At 40.2% G+C, this 21,561-nt stretch overlaps 1 protein-coding gene across 3 annotated transcripts in view; it reads left to right on the top strand.

Moving 5' to 3' along the window:
• epha3 (eph receptor A3) overlaps window positions 1–21,561 on the top strand; it is a 96,362-nt gene that overhangs the window by 41,955 nt on the left and 32,846 nt on the right. For all 3 annotated transcript variants that reach the window (XM_087829929.1, XM_006802380.3, XM_035912771.2), the window contains exons 4-5: window positions 16,015–16,170; window positions 19,922–20,281. In XM_087829929.1, the coding sequence (XP_087686055.1) occupies window positions 16,015–16,170; window positions 19,922–20,281 (516 nt within the window). The remainder of the gene's footprint in view (window positions 1–16,014; window positions 16,171–19,921; window positions 20,282–21,561) is intronic.

Raw genomic sequence — 21,561 nt, forward strand, 5'->3', positions numbered from 1 at the left:
TGCTCATCCTAACAATTCAAAGAAAGGACATATTGATTTTCTCAGGAATGCTGCAAAAATTAACCTGAAGACCATTTGCAAGTTTGGATGCTTTAAAGTGTTAATAAGGGTGTCCTGAAGTGGCTTCATTGTAGCTGCAAGCAAGAAGGTTCAAGTTTACTATTGATCATGAGTTTGAAAATTAGTGTCTTTAAGGGTTGTTAGTGATTTCAGACATGTGTTTAAGTGTTATAAGAATAAGCTACTAAAGCAGTCCTGGATTTTATGCAAGGTTTTATTTAAAGGAAGTAACAAAGTTTGTTACAAGCTATAAAGCAGTGTTATTTTATGTTATAAGATTCCTTTACTTAGCCTAACATGTCAGTCACAAATCTCTCTAAACTGAGTGACAATCCTGAGGCAGAGACTGTCACCAGGCCTCAGCAAAACCCTCCACTGTGCAGTTCTCCTCTGCAAAATACAGATGGTCCACAAGAAGTTCGAGTAACATCAGATGTTCATCCATCAACAAGTAAGTGTCCACAACAAAAAATTCAAAACCCACCTCGTAAAAGCCAGAGGTCAAGAACCTTAACTGAAAAGGGAAGAGGAATGTTAAACCAAAGGATTAAGGAGTTGGAGCAAAGTTTTAAGATCAAGTATGAAAAGTGGAAGGTTCTAGCAAAGGATGCTAACCATTCAATTTCTGACAATTGTTCAGATGAAGAGCTGCAAGCAATAATAAACAACATTAACACTGCTTCCAGCGAACTAAACGCAGCGTATGAAAACTGGCGTCAGGTGGACATTCCTGATAACAATGCACGCCGCAGAATTGATACTTGCGAGGAGGTAACAAGAACTGTTATTAAGACTGCACAAAGACGTTTGAGAGGAAAGGCACCAGTCAAACCACAGTTTAATGTAGATGAATCTCTTTTAATGTCTGAGAAATCATATGGCGTCAGTAAGCACTCACAGGTTTCCAGTCAATACAAACAGTCACACGTTGCATCAAGAGTTGCTTCTAAGTCCTCCAGTGCGTCATCCATGAGCAGACAAGAAGCTGCTGCTAAAATGGCTGCAGCCCAAGCAACACTGGAAATCCTACATGAACAACAGTGTCAGCAAGCAGAGCTTCTGCAACTGGAGGCTGAAGATAAAAGACAGATTGCAGAACAAACAGCTGAAGCCTGCAGACGACGTTTAAGAATGGAGGAAGAAGAAGCACAGTTACAAGCAAAACTTGAGGTTGAAAATACTGCCAGGCGAAAGGTTTTGGAAGACAAACGCAAGGAACTGGAACGATTGGAAGCACTCAAACAGTTAAGGGTGGCTAAGGCAACCATGCAAGTGTATGAGCAAGAGCAAGATGAAGATTCAGAAGAAGAAATTAAGCAGTTACTGCATGAATGTAAAACTGAAAGCCAAAGGGAAGGGGACCGATTTCAGCACACAAGTCACATACGTAACTCACCAGAGTTACACTTACCACAACAAGCTGTTATACATCCACAGCATGATGGTGGCATTGCAGCACTTGCCATGGTATTAGCAGATTCTATTAGTGCCAGTCGTCTTCCTATGCCAGAGCCGACAACATTCAGTGGTGACCCGCTAAAATATAAGAACTGGAAGGCTGCCTTTCAAACTTTAATCGAAAGAAAAAACATACCAGCCTCTGAGAAAATCTACTATTTGTGCAAGTACGTTAGTGGACCAGCTAAGAAGGCTGTTGAAAACTATTTCCTGTTAGGCACTGAGGCTGCTTATAAGGCAGCATGGGAAGTATTAGACGAGAGATTTGGAAACTCCTTCCTTATTGCCAAAGCCTTCAGAGACAAACTCAGTGCATGGCCCAGAATTGGCTCCAAGGACAGTCTGGAACTTCAGGAATTTGTGGACTTTCTACGGAGCTGTGAAGCTGCGGAAAGCCAGATTAAAGGTCTAGAGGTTCTTAATGATTGCAATGAGAATCAAAAAATCCTCTCCAAGCTCCCCGATTGGTTGACATCAAGGTGGAATAGGAAAGTGTTGACGATAGAGGAGGAGACTGGCAGATTTCCAAGCTTTAGCCAGTTTGTGCAGTTTCTCATAAGGGAAGCCAGGATCGCATGCAATCCTGTGACTTCACTCCATGCCTTGAAACAGTGCGATGGAGAAAAGGCCAAGCCACAACGAAACCAGACTCCTGCAGCTAAGGTTCTAACAACAAACACTGATGAGAAGATTGCTGCCAGCAGTTGTCTGTTTTGTGAAAGACCAGGCCACAGTCTGTACAAATGTAGAAAATTTCTGGAACGACCAATATTGGAACGACACAGGTTTGTTCAAGATAATAAGCTATGCTTTGGTTGCTTAAAGCCTGGACATCACTCGAGAGACTGTAAGTACAGAAGCACTTGCAGTACATGCCAGAAAAGGCATCCAACTTGCTTACACGATGATCGAAGAGAAGAACAGAAGACACGAAAGACTGAAGGAATAAGGCAGGAAGCTAGACACAGAGAACAAAGCAATGAACATCTAGAAGAAAGGGAAGCTATAGTAATAAGTGAAGCAACATCCAACAGAGTTCAGCATGACAACACCAACATTCAGACATCTACAATCATTCCTGTGTGGGTTTCAATGATGAAAGAGCCTGACAGAGAAACACTTGTGTATGCTCTCCTTGATACGCAAAGTGACACAACCTTCATTCTTGAGGAGGCAGCAGATTCTCTAAATGCAAAGGGGGAACAAGTCAAGCTAAGGTTATCTACTATGGCCTCTACAAACAAAGTTGTAGCTTGCCAAAGGATCTCTGGGTTGCAAGTTAGAGGATACAACTCAGAGAAGAAAATAACTCTTCCTACAACCTACACAAGAAAGTTCATTCCGGCGAACAGAGACCACATACCTACACCAGAGACAGCAATGGCATGGCCCCATCTTGAGCAGATTGCAGATAAGATTGCTCCTCGTCAAGGGTGTGATGTTGGTCTACTAATTGGCTACAACTGTTCTCAGGCACTTCTTCCTAGAGAGGTGGTGTGCGGTGAAGAAAATCAACCATTTGCACAGAGAACAGACTTGGGATGGAGCATTATTGGACATGGCAGCCCATACATAGACTGTGGAGACACTATTGGAGTGAGTCATCAAGTCATCACAAGGCAAGTGACACCAGAACTTCAGCTTCCATCAAGTCCCAAACAGGAAGTTCACTATGTATGCAGAACACAGATCAAGGAAGTCATCTCATCTGACATAATTAAAGCGCTTGAATGTGACTTTAATGAGAGAGTTGCTGAGGACAATCACTTCTCTCAAGATGACCTCCAGTTTTTGTCGAAATTGAAACAAGGAATCAAACACAAAGTAGATGGTCATATTGAGATGCCTCTTCCATTTAAACGAGAAAGGCCGAGCATGCCAGACAATATGGTGTGTGCTATCCATCGCCTTAAGCACCTAGAAAGGAAATTAAGGAGAAACAGCAGATATTACCATGACTACAAAACCTTCATGGAAGAGACCATAGCGCGTGGAGATGCTGAGAAGATCCCCAAGGCTGATCTCCACAATCATCCAGTGTGGTACATCCCACACCATGGTGTTTATCACCCGCAAAAGCCTGGGAAAATCCGCATTGTTTTTGACTGTTCAGCCCGGTTTCAGGGGACATCTTTAAATGATCATCTATTGACTGGTCCAGAGCTGACAAATTCCCTTGTTGGTGTCTTGTGTCGGTTTCGCAAGGAAGGGGTTGCAATCATGTGTGACATAGAACGTATGTTCCACCAATTTCACGTGAGGGCAGAAGACCAAGATTACCTCCGCTTTCTCTGGTGGGAGAATGGAGATTTAGAAGCACAGCCAGCAGTCTATCGCATGAGAGTCCATTTGTTTGGAGCTGCTTCGTCTCCAGGCTGTGCTAATTATGGCCTCAAACATCTTGCTGCAATGGCAAGGGGGAATTTCAGCGAAGCATCCGTCCGCTTCATAGAAAGAAACTTTTATGTTGATGACGGTTTGACTAGTGTATCCACCGAAGCAAAGGGAATCCAGCTAGTGAATGAAGCAAGGGAGCTTTGCAACACTGGCAACTTAAGGTTGCATAAGTTCATTTCCAACAGTAAGCACGTGTTGTCATCAATCCCAAAGGAAGAGTGTGCTGGAGGAGCCAACAACTTGGACATGGCTCTTCATGAACCACACATGGAGAGAGCCCTTGGTGTGCAATGGTGTGTCACATCAGATGATTTCCAGTTTAGAGTGGTGGTGAAAGAAAAACCCATGAGCAGAAGAGGGGTATTGTCCACCGTGGCCTCCGTGTTTGATCCGCTTGGCTTTGTCGCACCTTTCATCCTTTTAGGAAAGAAAATCCTCCAGCAAATGTGTCATGAGAGAGTTAGTTGGGATGATCCTCTTCCAGACCATCTGCTGCCCCAGTGGGAATCCTGGTTGAGAGGACTGCAAGATCTAGCAACCATAAAGGTACAACGATGCTACCTACCAGGAAGCTTTGGCAAAGTTGTGAAATACGAGCTGCATCATTTTTCGGATGCTAGTGCCTCAGGTTATGGAGAGTGCTCATACCTGAGAGTAATAAGCGCATCAGGAGAAGTGCATTGTTCCCTTGTGATGGGGAAAGCAAGGGTAGCTCCTTCAAAGGTAACAACTATACCAAGACTTGAGCTCTCTGCAGCAGTGGTGGCAGTGCGCACAAGTGACATGCTCCAGAGAGAGCTTGAAATGGAAGGCCTGCAGGAATACTTTTGGACTGATTCAAGGGTTGTCCTCGGCTACATTAACAATGACGCAAGGAGATTTCATGTGTTTGTAGCAAACCGTGTCCAACGTATCAAGCAGAGCACACATCCTGACCAATGGAACTACGTTGCTTCAGAAGACAACCCCGCTGACCACTCTTCTAGGGGACAGACAGCAGAACAGCTCAAGGCATCTAACTGGTTTAGAGGTCCAAATTTTCTGTGGCAGCTAAACCTCCCAAGCAGTGTGTTCACAGTGGGAGAAATATCAGAAGATGACCCAGAGTTACGAAAGACTCATGTCCACAAAATTCACTCAAGGGAAGAGAGGTCACTGCTAGATCGTCTTGAAAGGTTTTCAGATTGGGCGAGAGCAGTACAAGCTGTAGCCATACTGAAACGCAGAGCAAGGGCAGCTAAAGGCCACAAACCAAGGTTTAGTGAACCCACCACCTTGGAGGAGCGTAAGGAGGCAGAGGTTTTTCTCATCAAACTGGTTCAAGCAACACACCTTGCCGAAACCATGAAGAGTCTCAAGCTTAATGGGCAAATCAAGGCAATTGACAAGGCAAATAAATTGCACAAATTAAACCCATTCCTTGATGAGCAGGGTGTACTCAGGGTTGGAGGGCGCTTAACAATGTCCAGTCTTCACCCCCATGTGAAACACCCAGCTATCCTTCCTAAGGGAAGCCATTTGTCAGCACTGCTCATCAAGCATCATCATGAAAAGGTGCAGCACCAAGGTCGAGGTATGACTGTTAACGAGCTGCGAGCCAATGGTGTTTGGATTCTTGGATGCAGTAAGGCAGTCTCCTCTCATATTTACAACTGCACAAAATGCAGGAAGTTTAGACGTAACACTGAAGGACAAAGGATGGCGGACCTCCCACAAGAACGCACAGAGTTGACTCCACCCTTCACATATTGTGGGATGGACTGCTTTGGGCCTATCTATGTCAAGGATGGGAGAAAGGAGCTTAAGCGTTATGGGCTTTTACTCACATGCATGTGCTCAAGAGCCATACATATTGAGATGCTTGAGGACTTAACAACTGATGCATTCATCAATGCCTTGCGTTCGTTTATTGCATTGCGTGGAAGTGTCAGGCAAATTCGATGTGATCAAGGCAGCAACTTCATTGGTGCAAGGCACGAGTTCGCTGAAGCCATGAAAGAGATGGATGGAGAGAACCTCAAGAAAATTGGATGTGAGTTTGTTATGAACACACCATCTGCAAGTCATAAAGGTGGGGTTTGGGAACGCCAAATACGCACCGTGCGTAATGTTCTGGCATCCGTTCTCGACCAAGCAGTTAAAAGGCTCGACAGCAGTTCGTTAAGAACCTTCCTCTACGAAGTTATGGCAATTGTGAATAGCAGGCCATTAACAACAGAGCATTTGCACAATCCATCTGGTCCAGAACCCTTGACACCTAACCACATTCTGACAATGAAGTCAAGCATTATTCCCCCACCTCCTGGAAAGTTTATCAAGGAAGATGTGTACCTGCAAAAACGATGGCGCAGAGTACAGTTCTTAGCCAATAGCTTCTGGGAACGGTGGAAAAAGGAATATCTGTTGAATCTTCAGAGCAGACAAAAATGGAACACAGCAAGACGAAATGCGAAAGTCAATGATATTGTGCTTCTCAAGGATGATTCTGCTCCACGTAGTCAATGGAAGATGGGAAGGATCATAGATGTCTATCTGGGACAGGATGGAAAGGTGAGAAGTGTGAGGTTGTTGATCAGTGACTCAACTCTAGATGCTAGAGGAAGGCGCACCACAAAACCAACCTATCTGGAGAGACCTATTCAAAAGACTGTAACTCTACTGGAGGCTAACTGAAGAGTCACTTTGCCAATCCACCAGTTCAATTAGTGTTAAATGTGATTTCTTGTTATATCCATACATGTTAAGTTTTATGGGAAAATCACAGGTGATTTGGTGGGAGTGTAACTAACAGTGAAGTGTTCCAATGTTTTCTTGTGTTTATATTTGTAAGTTTCCTTTAATTGTGGAACTTTGTTTTGTAATTGGTGGTAGCGGAAGTAACGTGCAGCACGGACTGAGTTTTTGGTGACACAAGAGCAGAGAAGCATGGCGCTCTGTGAGATCTGCTACATCGTCCTACTGCCTTAAACTGGACTTAAGTTTTTAAAGAACACATAAGTTAAGTTTAATTAAACCCAATTGTGGACTTACCATTGAGAGGAGTAGCGGCTCGCGCGAAGAACGGACTTTCTCCCGTTTGGCTACAGCAGGCAATGAGGTGTGTTCAGGGTGCCTCTGTTAATTTGAGCTTCAATGAAAGTGCCATAAAAAGGCATTTATATGTCTATACCTTTGTTGTTTGGATTTACTGTGACAAGAGTTATTGTAAACATGTTGCTTATTGTAATTGTTTTGTTTGGGTAGTTCTCACGATGATGATGATGACGACGCTGAGTGATCTTGTCGCCGAACATTGAATAAATCATCTGTAAACAAGAACTTGTCCGCGTGGTGGCTGACGGGAGCTACACTGTCCACTCATTTTCAATAATTAGGGAAGGTGAAATCATTCGTGTCTTTGGAATGAGGTTAACCATAATTCATTGTTTATTGATATATAACAAGCATTTCCTTCCTTTAATGCTAGAGATGGAAAATTTAGTCCCCAGGGTCTATGTCTCTCACACTTTTATGCCTCGTAGTATGTGTGGCAGGTACAATTTAAAATCCTGAACCAGTTGCAGAATAGAGACATCACAAATTTTTTTCTTGGCAGAAAAACCGAAGTATATAGCAACGGAAAAAAAGTTGCTATATACTTTCTCCACTATCACTCCATCAAGTGCAAGGTTAAACTTCTGCCTCCTTACAGTCACATCACCCCTTTATTATTGAAATTAACATAACCTCACTGTGTGGGTGGGTGGGTGGGTGTGTAGGGGTGTGGGTGTGTGAGGGTACGTGTGTGTATGTTTCTGAAGTTTGTTCAGGCTGGTGTGCCAGTTGCCCTGGATTTTCTTACTGACCTGGCTAATCTCTGGAGTGTGGAGTGTGTAGGAAACAGTTACTGCATCCTTGATGGATACAGCAGGGAGTTGATCCATGCCTCTGCATGTGTGGGGTTAGTAGAGTCCTTGCCCTGTTTTGTCCCAGTTTATTGTCCTTCACAGCAGCTTTGCACACATACATACGCACACGTGCTATTTTAATAAAAGTGCCCTTGTCAAATCAAATGCAATGTGAAGTAATGTGACTTAGAGTAGCTTTCATTGTATTTTCTAATAATAAAATGGAAAAAATAAATTAGCAAGACATTTTAAATTCCTGATGATGGGGAGATTTTTTTTGACCTATGTAATTTGCGCAGATATAAACTGTGTTATGATTGTTTGATAAAACTGGATAAATTAAATATACAGTGCAAATGTATGAAAAGAAATTTACTATAAATATGAGATTCAAAACATCTCATGTTTTCATCTCAGTGCTTTTCTGATTTAAAAATGCTACGCTGATTTCACCGTGTAGCATCTCAGTAAACAATATATTCTAATTGGCATCTGTTCTGTTGATTTTGATCATTTTCTCTCAAACTGAAGCTTTTGTGAATATGAAAGGGAGATGGGGGGGGAGGCTTGAGTTTCCTCTTTTTATTAAATCAAGAAGATTAGACTGATATATGAAGGCCAAAACTTGCTCCAATTAAAATCTAATATAGCGCAGTTAGCACACTGCTTGTTTTATGATTACATTACACTAATTAACATGATTTTAATTTGCTGGAATTAATGAAGTTTAATTTCAAAGGCTACATCTGGTGAATCTGCTTTTAGAAAACACAAAGAATGATCCGTTACTTCACATAAACCCTGTATCATATAATTCGCTTTCATATATATTTAAAACAAACACACATAGTATTTGGTTTGTTACTATGATAATGTGCCTTTGAGTATCTAACTTCAAAAATATATGCTTTTTTTGCTTGTGTGTCAAAGTATCAGTAGTATAAACTGTCCTCCTCCTCTTCATCCTTTCTTCAACTCATTCTATCCTCCTCCTCCTCTTCCTCCTTTCATCCTCCTCTATTTCCTTTTGTCCTCCACTTACCATCTCATCAGGCTGCTTTATTATGCAAATCAGTGTTGGACTGCATCACTTAATTAAGCTTTACTATGCCAGTTTGCGTGTGAAATCTAACACACATGTACAAAGCACACTCTCAGGCACAATGACACATACTCATCCTAACTTTTAAACAAACATTAAAGGAACTGGGAGGTTTAATGATTGGTATTCGGAGTCTGAAATCATGCTCACAAACACACAAGCGGTCCCTCTGTGCAGCAGAATCACCTCTTTGAGTGAGCGCAGATAAAAAGACTTGAATAGCAGGGTTTTCCCAAGTCATTAGCCTGCAGTTAGTATCTATACTCCAATCTGGCCCTCCGCTGCTCACCTTGCAATGCCAACTGCTTCATTCCTATTGCTCCTAAAAGTGCTACTTGAGATTGTGGTGGTAAAACTAAATAGCATGGTCTGAAACGTATGTACCATGTATAGGTGCTCTTGACAGAGCTAGCTCATTAATTAATTTTAGTGAGGAATTTGAACTTAGTCTTAATTAAATACAGCAATACCAAAGTTTTTAGATACAGATTGGTTATTTTACTGGTATTAAAAAGTAGCAAACAAAAACAGAATATTTATAGTTTAAATCTACAAACTAGCAAAAAAAATAAGAAACTGTAATAAACTTGTTGTCACTTCTACATCCCCTCTTCTTCTTGCAAGCTATTCTGTGCAAACAAGTGACCCAAACAAAAACAGTAAAATGATCAAAAAATATGACCCTGAATGTTTAGTCTAATAAAACCCTTCTTGTTATTTAATTGGCTTCAGTAGCTTTCATCCCATTTACAAAAAAAAAAAAATAAATAACTGAATTGGAGGCACTGTTAAAATGAATTCTTGCTCCTGACCTTCTGGAGGCTTGAAAATGTAGAGAATAACTTCTGCATTGGTCGACAATACTGACTACTGACATCTGAATATATTCTCACATGTCCCTGTAGTGATTAGCAGGGTAAATGACAAGATAATTGAACAAAAAGAGATAAAAATGTGTAGTAATTTGCCTTGAGACACAGCCTATCAATTTTGATGATTGTTTTCATTTATATTTCTGACAAAATTTATTTGGTTTATTGGGTTACAGACATATTAACTTCAGCAAATTGTTTGCAATTCAGCGTACTGGATATCCATGTTACTCTGTATATCAGAATACTGAGTTATATATTCATAAATTAGTTTTTCTTACCTCAATAAGACTTTCTAGGGTATATTTTGCAGGTTTTTTTTAAGGTAATAAAAATGGCAATATTAGTGTATTATAGCCGCTTATATCTAACATTTCGTGCCAAACTGAAGTGCATTGAAAAAACTTAAGATGGGAGATCATAAAATAACTGCAAAACTGCACTTTGAATATTAAAACAAGCATGTGTATTTTTATGCGTTAGTCAACAGTTTGCTTAACATGTTTCAACATCAACACCATTATTAGGAAGACAAAAAAATCCTACCAAAATATGCCACGCTTTCATAAAAGACTTTGACCTTTCTGAGATTTCTGTAACTTGTTACTGGTTCTGCCTGAAGCAGGATTTCATGGCAGGGGGCAAGATGTTTACTGTTGCCATGTCTCCAGTAACATTACAAGTGGCTCCGGATAAGACCGCCAGCCAAATGCCTAAGCTGTCAAAGTAAATAACTTTTCCATTTCAAAGAGAGCTATTCCAATTAAGGAAAGAAAGTTGGAGCAAAAGAACGGGAGGGAAAAGCCGCAGAAAAGAACTCAAGGAGGGAGTGCAAGATGAAGGGAGGCAGACATGGAGGGAAATGGAAGAGGAGGAGAGAAAGAGTGAAAGTCATTGCAATCTTATTGGAGTGAAAAAGAGAGGTGGTTTGGAAACAGGAAATCAATTGTTGGGCCTGCATTTTGGTTTGGCTCTGTTTGCAGCTAGACTTAACCTTGAAGTGTGTGAATGGGAGAAAGCACTAGGCTGGGATCAAGACTGAAGCCTGATGAAATGATAGGGAGTCAAGGGCAGAGCACTTTCCCACTGTAAATTGATTGGTGTAACACGAATCAATTTGCAAGTTATGTTCAGGGGTTAATCCACTGATCACGTGACAAGTAACATTCTGAATGTCATCACATTTTGATAAAATTATCACAAGGTAGTTTAATAAAATGAGCTTAATATCTTTTAATAGTGTAGTGATTTGGATTTTCCCAGTTCTTTACCTTGTTGCTGAGTTTTGGCGACCTTTCACAAACAGACTGCAGGTTCCACTTGAAAGCTGTAAATCACAGATTTTCTACTTAAAAAAAGTGAAACGGCATCAGCGTAACAGGATTTTTCTTCCCCTTGAGTGCCTTTAATGGTAGATGATAAAGACATTGAACGGAAGTCTTGTACAAAATGAGACCTTCCATCCTAAACAGCAGTCAAAGCATGTAGAATTATTGAAGTACTGGACTGGACACCAAATTGTAATAACGATCACTACTGGTAATGGTCACTACTAGTAAAAAAAAACAAGGAACTAGATCCACAATCCAAAGACATGTAGTTAGTGGGAATAGGTTAAATGGAAATTCTTAATTGCCCATAGGTGTGACTGTGGGAGTGAATGTGAGTGCGAATGGTTGTCTGTGTCTATGTGTTAGCCCTGTGACAGACTGGCGACTTGTCCGGGGTGTAGCGGAAGTGGATGGATGGATGGATGGATAATGGCTAGACCATCTAGTACAGCAGTCCCCACCTTTTTTCACGGACCAGTTTATGTCCGGCAATATTTTCACGGACCGGCCTTGCGGATAAATTCAACAAAATAAAACAAACGATTAAAATAAATAACTCTAAAAACCGATAAAAACCCTGAAAACCATAAATTTCACACCTGAGCTTCACCCCAGGGGTTGGGGAGCTGATCTAGCACTTATGCTAATTATTGGAAAGGAATCCCCTTCTTGTTTTCAGTGGTCATGGATATGTTGATAAATGAGGTCAGGCAGGAGACTCCATGGACTGTGATGTTCGCAGACAGCACTATGACCTGTAGTGAGTGTGAAGCGCAGGTGAAAGAGAGCCTGAACAGGTGGAGGTATGCTCTGGAATGAAAGTCAGTAGAAGTAATGCAGAAATCATGTGTTTGAATGAGATGAAGAGTGGTGTAACAGTGAAGATCCAAGAAGTAGAGGTATTAAATGTACAGAAGATGAGAATAGATACCCAATGTCAACCAAATTTAAAGCAATGGACAATGCACAAGAAAGGTGAAGAAGAGAGTGGAATGGCTGGAGGTGAGTGTCAGAGGAAGTTTGTGTCAGAAGAACAGCTGCAAGAGTGAAAGGGAAGGTTTACAAGATAATAGTTAGACCTGCTGTGATGTATGGTTTGGAAACGATGGCTTTAACAAAAAGACAGGAGGCTGAATTGTAGGGTACCTGAGTTAAAGATCTTACGGTTTTCATTGGAAGAGACTGGGATGGAAAAAATTAGAAATGAACATGTCAGAGGCACAGCTCAGGTTAAGCATTTTGAGACAGAGTTAGACAGGAAAGGCTGAGATGATATATTCGACAAAGGATGCTGAAGATGTAGGCAGGAGAAAAAGACCACAGAGAAGATTCATGGATTTAGTGAAGCAGGACATGCAGAGGGTTTGTATTACACAGGAGGATGCTAGGGATAGGGTGAGATGGAGGCAGATGATCCGCTGTGGCAACCCCTAAAGGGACCAGCTGAAACAAGAAGAGGAGTATTGATTGAGCAGAATGCATTCCCAGTTATTTTTCAACCACTGTGTCATGTGGCTTTTGCAGCTGTGTATGTGTACATGTGTGTACTTCTGTGCGTGTATAACTGCTCTTTCAAAGTGTGTAAAAGGATTGTTCCATCTGCTGATATGTAGAAAGTAAAAAGACATCATGTTATACCTTTATGTGTGTGTGAGTATTTAAGACCATCAGTTGAATGGCTGTTTATATGGTTAAAGAAACGAGTACTTGTAGGAAGAGTGACAGAGCCTTTGCACGCTATTGACTGCGAAAATAAAAGATAATTAATGGTGGAAAACCTTCATATTTTTCTCTGAATGTCAGTGTAACACTTCCTGATTGGATGAGGAGTTAATCCCCTGGGTACAAATATGATTTTACCATCAGTCTCTTTTAGAGCGGCTTTTTATTCTGGCAGACCTATATTATCCGTTTCCAGCAGTTGTAAAAATATGGTTGTGGTCATGAAAAAATCTGTACACTGACACATGAAAAATCTCATACTGTAAGTAGAGATTTTGTTCTCTAAGATTCTCTCGTTATCCAATAAGTTTCATAGATGTGTTGAAAAGTCTTCAGTGTTGACTCGCCAGAGTCATTTAGTATGCCCTGCAATGGACTGGCCACCTTTACACGCTATGCCCCGCCTCTGGGGGCATAGCATAACTGACACTGTAGCAGTTAAGAAAATGGATAAATGGATGGAAGATGTGAAGTTCATTTAGTAGGTGCAGAGGTTAATAAAGCTACTCAGTAATTTAATTTTAGTTCCACAAATTTATGAAATTTATAAATGAGCTCAAGTACTTAAGATGTGTATTAATCTGTAGCTGGAAATAGTCCAAGCTAATTTGCAATGTCTTATTGTGCGAGCAAGCTTTGCTAAAAAAACCCCCCACAAAAACATGTATATATATATATATATATACATGCCTTTTTTTTTTTTTTGTCTATTTCTAACATGTATGCAGGGGAAAAAACAACTTTATTTACATTCTCTGGCAATATCCATGCAAAACTCTAAGCTATGATATAGATGACTTGGAAAAAAAATCTGCCACATGTGAAAAATAACTTCTCCTATGAATATGCATGTGTCTGCATAAGTGATTTGTTTCTACCCTTGAGTGAAGTTGGTATAATACAGTGCCTAAAAGAAAACAGATCTACTTGGACTTGAGCCCAGTGACTTAGCTGGCCAGTATATATGGTAAATGCATCTTTGTTTGGTGTTATCCAGTGGTGAATTGTTAGTGGCATACATACTCTATCAAAGTCTGCTCATGGCTAGACTAATCAGTCTCTCCCGCTAGTATGAGACTAATGCATTTTAACTCTTGCCTATTATCTATAATTCTCTTTTATATTCCACAATTCTGTTAACCCAGCAATTTCCTCTGCTTCTGTTATACGATTGGCTGTCAGGTGTAATTTCCTGGCGTGTCCTCCAATCAGGGTGGTCTGTTTTCTGTGTGTCAGCAAGTGTTGGGGTTGCTCTTACATCAGTAGGATCATACTGGGGTGTTTGAATCAGCTTCACATTATATTACTCTCTCACACAAGCATGCATGTACCCTCTCTTACAAACTACCACATTGTGGAGGAGAGGTAGTATTTAGTGCAGCACAGGGACCTTGGTGTGGCAGTGTCAGTGATGGATATGGCAGTAGGATCAGCAGTGTTGGCTTTTGCAGAAGTGTGTTGTCCACCACTGGGATCTGTCAGATCTGTTCTGCTGAGCCCACACATTCTGCTGGCTGGCTGCTATTGCTGCTAGCTATTTCTTTAATCGCTCGTGTGTGTGTGTGTGTGTGTGTGTGTGTGTGTGTGTGTGTGTGAGAGAGAGAGAGAGAGAGAGAGAGAGAGAGAGAGAGTGAAAGAGACAGAGACAGAGCGCAAGCTTGTCTGAGTATGTGCACAACACTGGGTTTACAAGGAGCATATATTACAACTGCAATTGTTTATAAATCCAGCAGAAAATGAAAAAAGGTCATCAAGTACACCTTAATGGCCATAAAAAGACAAACACAGTAGCTGTTGGTTTAAACTTTTTCATAAAAATTGAAAAATACACAAAATAAACATTTAAACCTGATTACTTCCTTGCCTCGGTCTTTCTGCACATGGACTCAGTCTTGGAATACATAATGCTCTTTTTTTCCTTCTAAACAAAGACTTGCAAACTGAAATTGTCCTCTGAGACCTTGTTTTTTTTTTATTTTTAATTTATAAGCTGTAAGAGATGAAGAATTAAAAGCAGTAATACGCTAAACAGACGATGAATATCTGTCTTCAAAGAGCTGGTGAAACACATGCCTAAGAGATCCATCCATAAAAGCATGCCATAAAGACACACCTATGAGCTGCCATAAGTAAAAATCGTACTATATTAACATCATATTAGCACATCCCATCTAGACAGCTTATGCACACTTAGCTGAACTGATTTTATAATCACTTTGACTTTGACTTGGATATGTTTAAGAAAATGGATAGATGGATAGAACATTCATACAGTATTCCAATTCTAAGATATAAAATTTCTGCCATTTTTGTGGCAGGAACTGGAGGAATGGTTATAGGAGCTTGAATTTTCAGTTACTGTGGTTCGGCAGTGGCGATACTGCTCATGCTTGGAAATACAGTACTGTTGATGGTGAACTCTAAATGCAGTTGACCATCATGGAAAGAGACCGTTTGTATGCCTAAATGCTTTTTATCTCACTATAACTCTGGATAAGTTGACAGAGGTTTCAACCTTTGGTGGTAGGAGAAAAAGGGAGCACTGAATAAAGTAGAGTGGAACTAAATATGTTGAGAAAGGAAGAAGAACAGAAAAACACAAGGGGAAGTCTTTTTTTTTAATCTTCCCCCCTTGATCTTTCATCCTACACAGAAAAACAGACACACATACAGTCTTCTTTCACATGCAATATACTTTACACAGGTAGAGTGTCACCCTACTTGCACAGATTGCAACAGATTAGTGGTGAGTAGGAGTTAAAAGAGCTGCTGAGTGCACATTTAATACCACAGATATTTAAAGAGAACATCCCTTTTATCTGAGGGGACAATCTGCATTATTCATGCTGTGCCCTCTGAGAGTTGAAGGGAGGAGGAAATAGATGCAAAGACATTTCAGAGAATTATTGTTTTTACTAGCAGCCAATGGATTCCTGTTACATTAACAGGAGATATACATTCTGTCTCCTTCCAGCACTTTGTTGGTGTCAGTGTGTCTGTGTCTGTGTGTTTGTGTGTGTGTGTGAGAGAGAGAGAAAGAGAGTGCATTAAACATGTCCAATCTTTCATTTTTTGACTTGCAATTGTTGAAGGTGCTCTGAAGAAGAATGCAGCTATTACACAGCTGCCGATGTGCTGGTTCAGCACGATGCTCATGTATCTGTGTGTGTTGTTTTTGTTTTCAGTGTGCAGGGCAGGCTTCTACAAATCTACTCTCGGGAATATGGAGTGCTCAAAGTGTCCACCTCATAGTTTCTCTCACCATGAGGGGTCTCTTCACTGTGGCTGTGAGAAAAACTACTTCCGTGCTGAGGGAGACCCTGCTTCTATGGCCTGTACTCGTAAGTGTGCATTTTCCTCCAGTGTAAATAGCACTTACACTTCCTGGTGACCTATCACATAGTGAGTCAGTGAGTCTCATATGTTGCAGTTTGTGTTTTGTGTCACTAATATAAAGGTTTCCAGACATTTTAAACAACTTATTGTTTTGCAGTCGTCTATGTTTGCCCATGAAAATAAACACTTTCAGCACAACATTGGAATTCCAGAGATAACACACTGGGAAAACAGTGAATAAGTGGACACGGGAAGATAAAAATCCCTCATTTTTTTAAAAGGTCACATTTTCTACCACCTTTTGCACTTCCTGTGTGAATCTCTTTGTCTCGATCTCATGCAAATGGATTGCAGATGGAGACGACTCCTGCAAGTATTCAAAAATGCATTCTCTCTAAACCAATAAATCACTGCATTCCCTGATGTCAGATTATTGATACATCCGTTACTAACGGGGCTAGGAAGAAAAAAAAAACTGTGTGGGGAATGGTGGAAAATATAAATCAACGCCCGCAGCCGCAGACAGAATGCTAATTAGAACGACAATCACAGCAGGTCCCTGTTGTGATTATCTCAACATCATCTTGTCAACTACGCAAATTTCATCTCATTGGGACAAACTGAGCAACGCTAGAGCTGAAAATGAATAGATAAGTTGTTAGGAGATAATGATCGTGATTATCTCAGGAGAGGTCTTTTACTGTTAGCGGTGTGATAAAGGTTGTTTCAAGCTGACTTTGGAAATTTGTTGGCAAGAAAATTTCAAAGGTCAGAGGGAAGGTTGAAGAAAAGGAGAAAATGTTTCTATTTTGTTCTTCATTCAGTATGAAACATTGCATTATTGCTATTATTAAAATGTAACAATGCAGTCCCTCCATGTCGCACAGTACCACTTACATATGACATTAAAAAATTACAGTATGTTGCTGTTTATCTTGACTTGACTTTTCCACAACCGTATTGTAATGTTGACCGACTAATAATTAGAGATTAGGGCCACTTTTTCCTGCTTTAGCTGACCACTTCACACATTAGGGTTAGGCGCTTTGCACATGATCCCTGCCATTGTCGATGGCCGATAGCATTGCTGCAGGGTAGTATTTAGTGAGTATTTATTACACAGCGTGGTGCGGGGAAAAGCCTGTTCTGTTTGAGTCTAAGGTTTATTTTTTAGCACCTGACGGCTCTTTTTTTGCTTCTCATCCGTAAATACTCTAGATCTTTCACGTGATTTAGTTTATTTTGAAAAGTCTCAACAGGATCTTGAGCTTTATTGTGAAAGGTTTATGTGGAAATAACGACAACACATAAAAACAAGCGCTTGTTTGTCTGTAGTGTGGTTATATTAAATATAAGAGAAAGAGAGGAATTTAAGAAATTAATATAGCCACTACAGTGACCATCAAAATAATGAAAAAATATCGCCGTAAACAGTTTATTTTGCGACACCACGAAACAAACGATAGCGTAAAATGCAACGATAGACGTTTTGTCATCCGATATATATCGTTATATGAACAGCCCTAAATTCATCACATTTTCTGGCTTATTACTTTTATAAATTAGACCTATAGTATAGCTGTACTACAGTTCTGTTTTTTTGTTTGTTTGTTTAGGTGTTAAATATTTCGTCTGTCTTCCCTTCAGTCTTCAAATAGCACCAGTGAAGGTGCTATTTGAAGTTTATTATGAACCTTATAATAATGATATTGATTTCATGCATTTACCTTGAGTTATGAGCTATTGCGCTTACTTCGATCATTGTTGATCCACGACATCGTCGCTCATCGGCACAACCCTATCACACAGCACAGTTGCAGACAGGCAGGTACGCAGCCCCTCGCTTTGCTAGCAGGTAAGGTAGCTGACCTTCAGAACGATGAACAACACTTTGAGGGATTTGGAGAGGTCACTGATGCTCCCGTATCACGGAAGCATTAAATAGCACATGATAACATTTGTCATTTAACTAAGGCGTTTACTGGCTAGCTGCTATATATATAATAAAACAATAATGTTAATGGCGCAGCCCAGCACATCTGTAACATTAATAAACATTAGTTTAGTAGGATAACAAAATAATTTGTGTTCAAAAGCAGAGGCACCACTGTTACTGTATTTGTGCATAACTCTGAGTATTGATCTGAGTATTTGAGTATTGAGTATTTTCATGGGTGTTAATTCTGAGTTTGAAGTTCTAAGTTGCAGTAGATGCAGTACACAGCAAAAATGTAAATGGCTGAAAGTAAAATGAGTTAACCGACGTCTTGGAGGAATTAAATTTTCAATGACAAATCCAAACTGTTAAAGTTAAAGAAAATATAAGTGACTGAAACTTCTTCCACGGTAGTTTTACACCTTTAGCTTTAACACATTGTGTTTGATTTCACGTGCCAGTCAAGATTTGTTCAATCATTTTGACTTTTACTTTAGCTTCCCTGTATGCATGTGCATACAAGCAGTGCAGTGCATATACATGTATGCACATATGGGTAAAAGCTAAGCTGAAATGCAGACTCAAAACTCTGATGTGGTCAGTGGATGTTATAACAGTTGTACATTTTTTTACTGATGTTTCAGATCTGTTTTTACCATTTAGATATTTAAATGGCTGACTTTTAGAAACTTCTTGTGTGTAACTGTATTTAGAGTTAAAAAGTTTGAATCATGTAACTTGACATGTAATTTGACATGTCTTTCAAAGTTAGATTCATGAGACTTGCAGATATCCAAGTTATCAGAACTTCTTTGCAGTCAAATCGTGTCTGTATTTTTCTTTTGATTTCTCTGGCTCAAGCACATAAATATCTGCGATGCAGATAACTGAGACAGCCAGTGCGCATAGTTTGGGAGTGAAGTAAATTCAGCAAAACAAACTAAACAAAGTGTTTTATCTCAAGACACAATCCAGTAAGCCCATTTGAATCTTTTTTTTTCCTTCCTCTGCCTTCTCAGTTTCCCCCACTGAGCTATTTGGCAGTTTTGCTATGTCCCCCATGTAATTAGTCATAGTTTTTCATATGAGTATCTGGAAATCTGTTTGTAATAAGACAGATTTTATGTTAGTCTGAGTGAGTCAGGCTCACTTGCTCCGACTGTACCATGCTCCTCTTATTTCTTACGGAATTTGAAAGTGAGATGTAAACACATACATACTGTAGTAGATTCACTGATTTACATTAACATAACCCTAGTATTACGACAACTCATTCACTGTATAGCACTCATAGTAAGAATTTTCTTCCTTGAAGATGTCCAAGTAGGCAAATAATGCATTGTGAAATATATATATATATATATATATTTGCCTTTTTGTGAATTGTCTTCCTTATGAAAGAAAAAGGAAAAACTTTGGGAAGTTTAAGGAAGAATAAACACCAAATCCAGCTATAAATGGGTGATTTTTCACAACCCTGCTCCAATTCTCAAAGAGAAAGACATAACAGCAAAGAAGTAAAATGACCATATAGTTAGATTTAAAGTTCATGTTACATGTTCTGTGTACTACACTTAGTATATGACTTTGCTGTTAAATGTAATTCAGTTTAATGCCAGTCTACTGACTGATGTTAATATTGCTTTCCGTCTGTTATGCTGCTGCACTTTTCCTTTCTTTGTGTTCTTTCCTTTCAATCTGCCTTTTTATGCTATACTAATCAGTTTTTTGTGTGTTTTTTTATACTACTAAGCGTTCTCTCCTTCTGTAAATCCATTGACCTGCCTCTCAATCTCACCTCATCTCCTTCTGTCTACCAGGACCTCCTTCAGCTCCCCGGAACGTAATCTCTTCCATCAATGAGACTTCTGTTATCCTGGAATGGAGCTGGCCTGAGGACACCGGAGGGCGCAGGGATATTACCTTCACTGTCCTTTGCAAACGTTGCCGTGCTGTTGCTGCTAATGGCAGCAGCAGTGGGACCCAGCGCTGTGAACCTTGCCGGAGCAATGTTCGCTTTCTGCCAAGAGCCATGGGACTGCACAACACCACAGTGACTGTTGGCGACTTGTTAGCCCACACTAACTACACATTTGAGATTGAAGCACAGAACGGTGTGTCATCGCTGGCACCAAAGATGAGACAGTACGCTGCCGTCACCATCACCACCAACCAAGCGGGTGAGATGTCATGATGTATGGGTGGCTAGCTAAAGATATGAGCTGAGACGATTGACTATACACAATAACAGCAATAATTTTGAACCATTTTGGATATTGATTGAGAGTTGTCTGCGTATAATCAATAAAAAAGATAGATCACTGATGTAAAAACATAGACCCATTCTCCAACGACAAAGAAAAAATAGCCTCTGGCAGATCTTAGGTTAAGGAGGTTGGTCATCTCCTGCAGGTTGCAAGATTTTGCTTATCTCTATTTTTAGCTGGTCTGAGGACTGGGAACTATGGAGTGGCTAATTCATGCATGAAGAAAAGTGCATTCAATACAAGTGTATTATATATGTAATAATAAGTACTGTGTGTAAATAAAAAAAATAGCTGCCATGTTGATAACATACACGAGCTTCGACCCCCTTTCCCCCTGTGCTTCTGAATGTTCTCATAAAATAATACCCTAGCCTATGGTTTATATACCTCAAACATATGTACTACAACCATCAACCCTGGACATTTACAAGGCGATCCCAGGCCGCTATTCTCTTGTTTAACGACCAGGATCGAATGTCCTCCTCCTTTTCCAAAATATAACTCCTCCTTTTAACATACTCTCTTAACGTAAGGATGGGCTCCTAAAACTCCCATCAATCTTTTTATACAAATATCTCTCCACACATCCAGTTCTTACAAGAAAAAGACAGCAATGCCGTGAAATTCCAAGGGTAAAATAAATCTAGCTGCAGCAGAAAGTGCCAAACCTCAGAAATCCATGACTCTAGCAAGGAATGCGCAAAGGTCCCAGTCTAGTTCATCAGCTTATTTTCTTCTTTTTGCCATTCCTTCAGTGTTCCCCTACACATTTTGCCTTTGTGTTTGGAAGCTCAGCATTTTTTTTCTCAAGCAGTGTGGTTCCCTACATCCCCCCCACCGCCCTACCGACCTCCTTTACTTCTACCTGTCATGTCCCAAACCAACCCCACACCCAGTTTTTCTAATGTGTTCCTCTATTTTTGTGTATGGCTCTTCGTCTAAACCTTGAAGGTTGATTTAGCACCTGGAAGGGTGTTTTGTTTTGTTTTTTTTACAGACCAGACAGATGCGAATTTCTCTCATAAGCTGTCATACAGCAAGGTCAGACTCCATCACATCGATGATGATAGGCAGATGGCAAGAGCAATGAATTTAAACAGAGTCAGAGTAGAGATGCCTTCAAGCAAAATGCAATGAAACCTTTAGTACTTCAAGTCTTTTGCTTGTTTCAAAAGTTACATGCAAATATCGAG

This window comes from Neolamprologus brichardi, chromosome 16 (assembly GCF_056152115.1).
Source record: "Neolamprologus brichardi isolate AB-2024 chromosome 16, ASM5615211v1, whole genome shotgun sequence".
Classification (NCBI taxonomy): Eukaryota; Metazoa; Chordata; class Actinopteri; order Cichliformes; family Cichlidae; genus Neolamprologus; species Neolamprologus brichardi.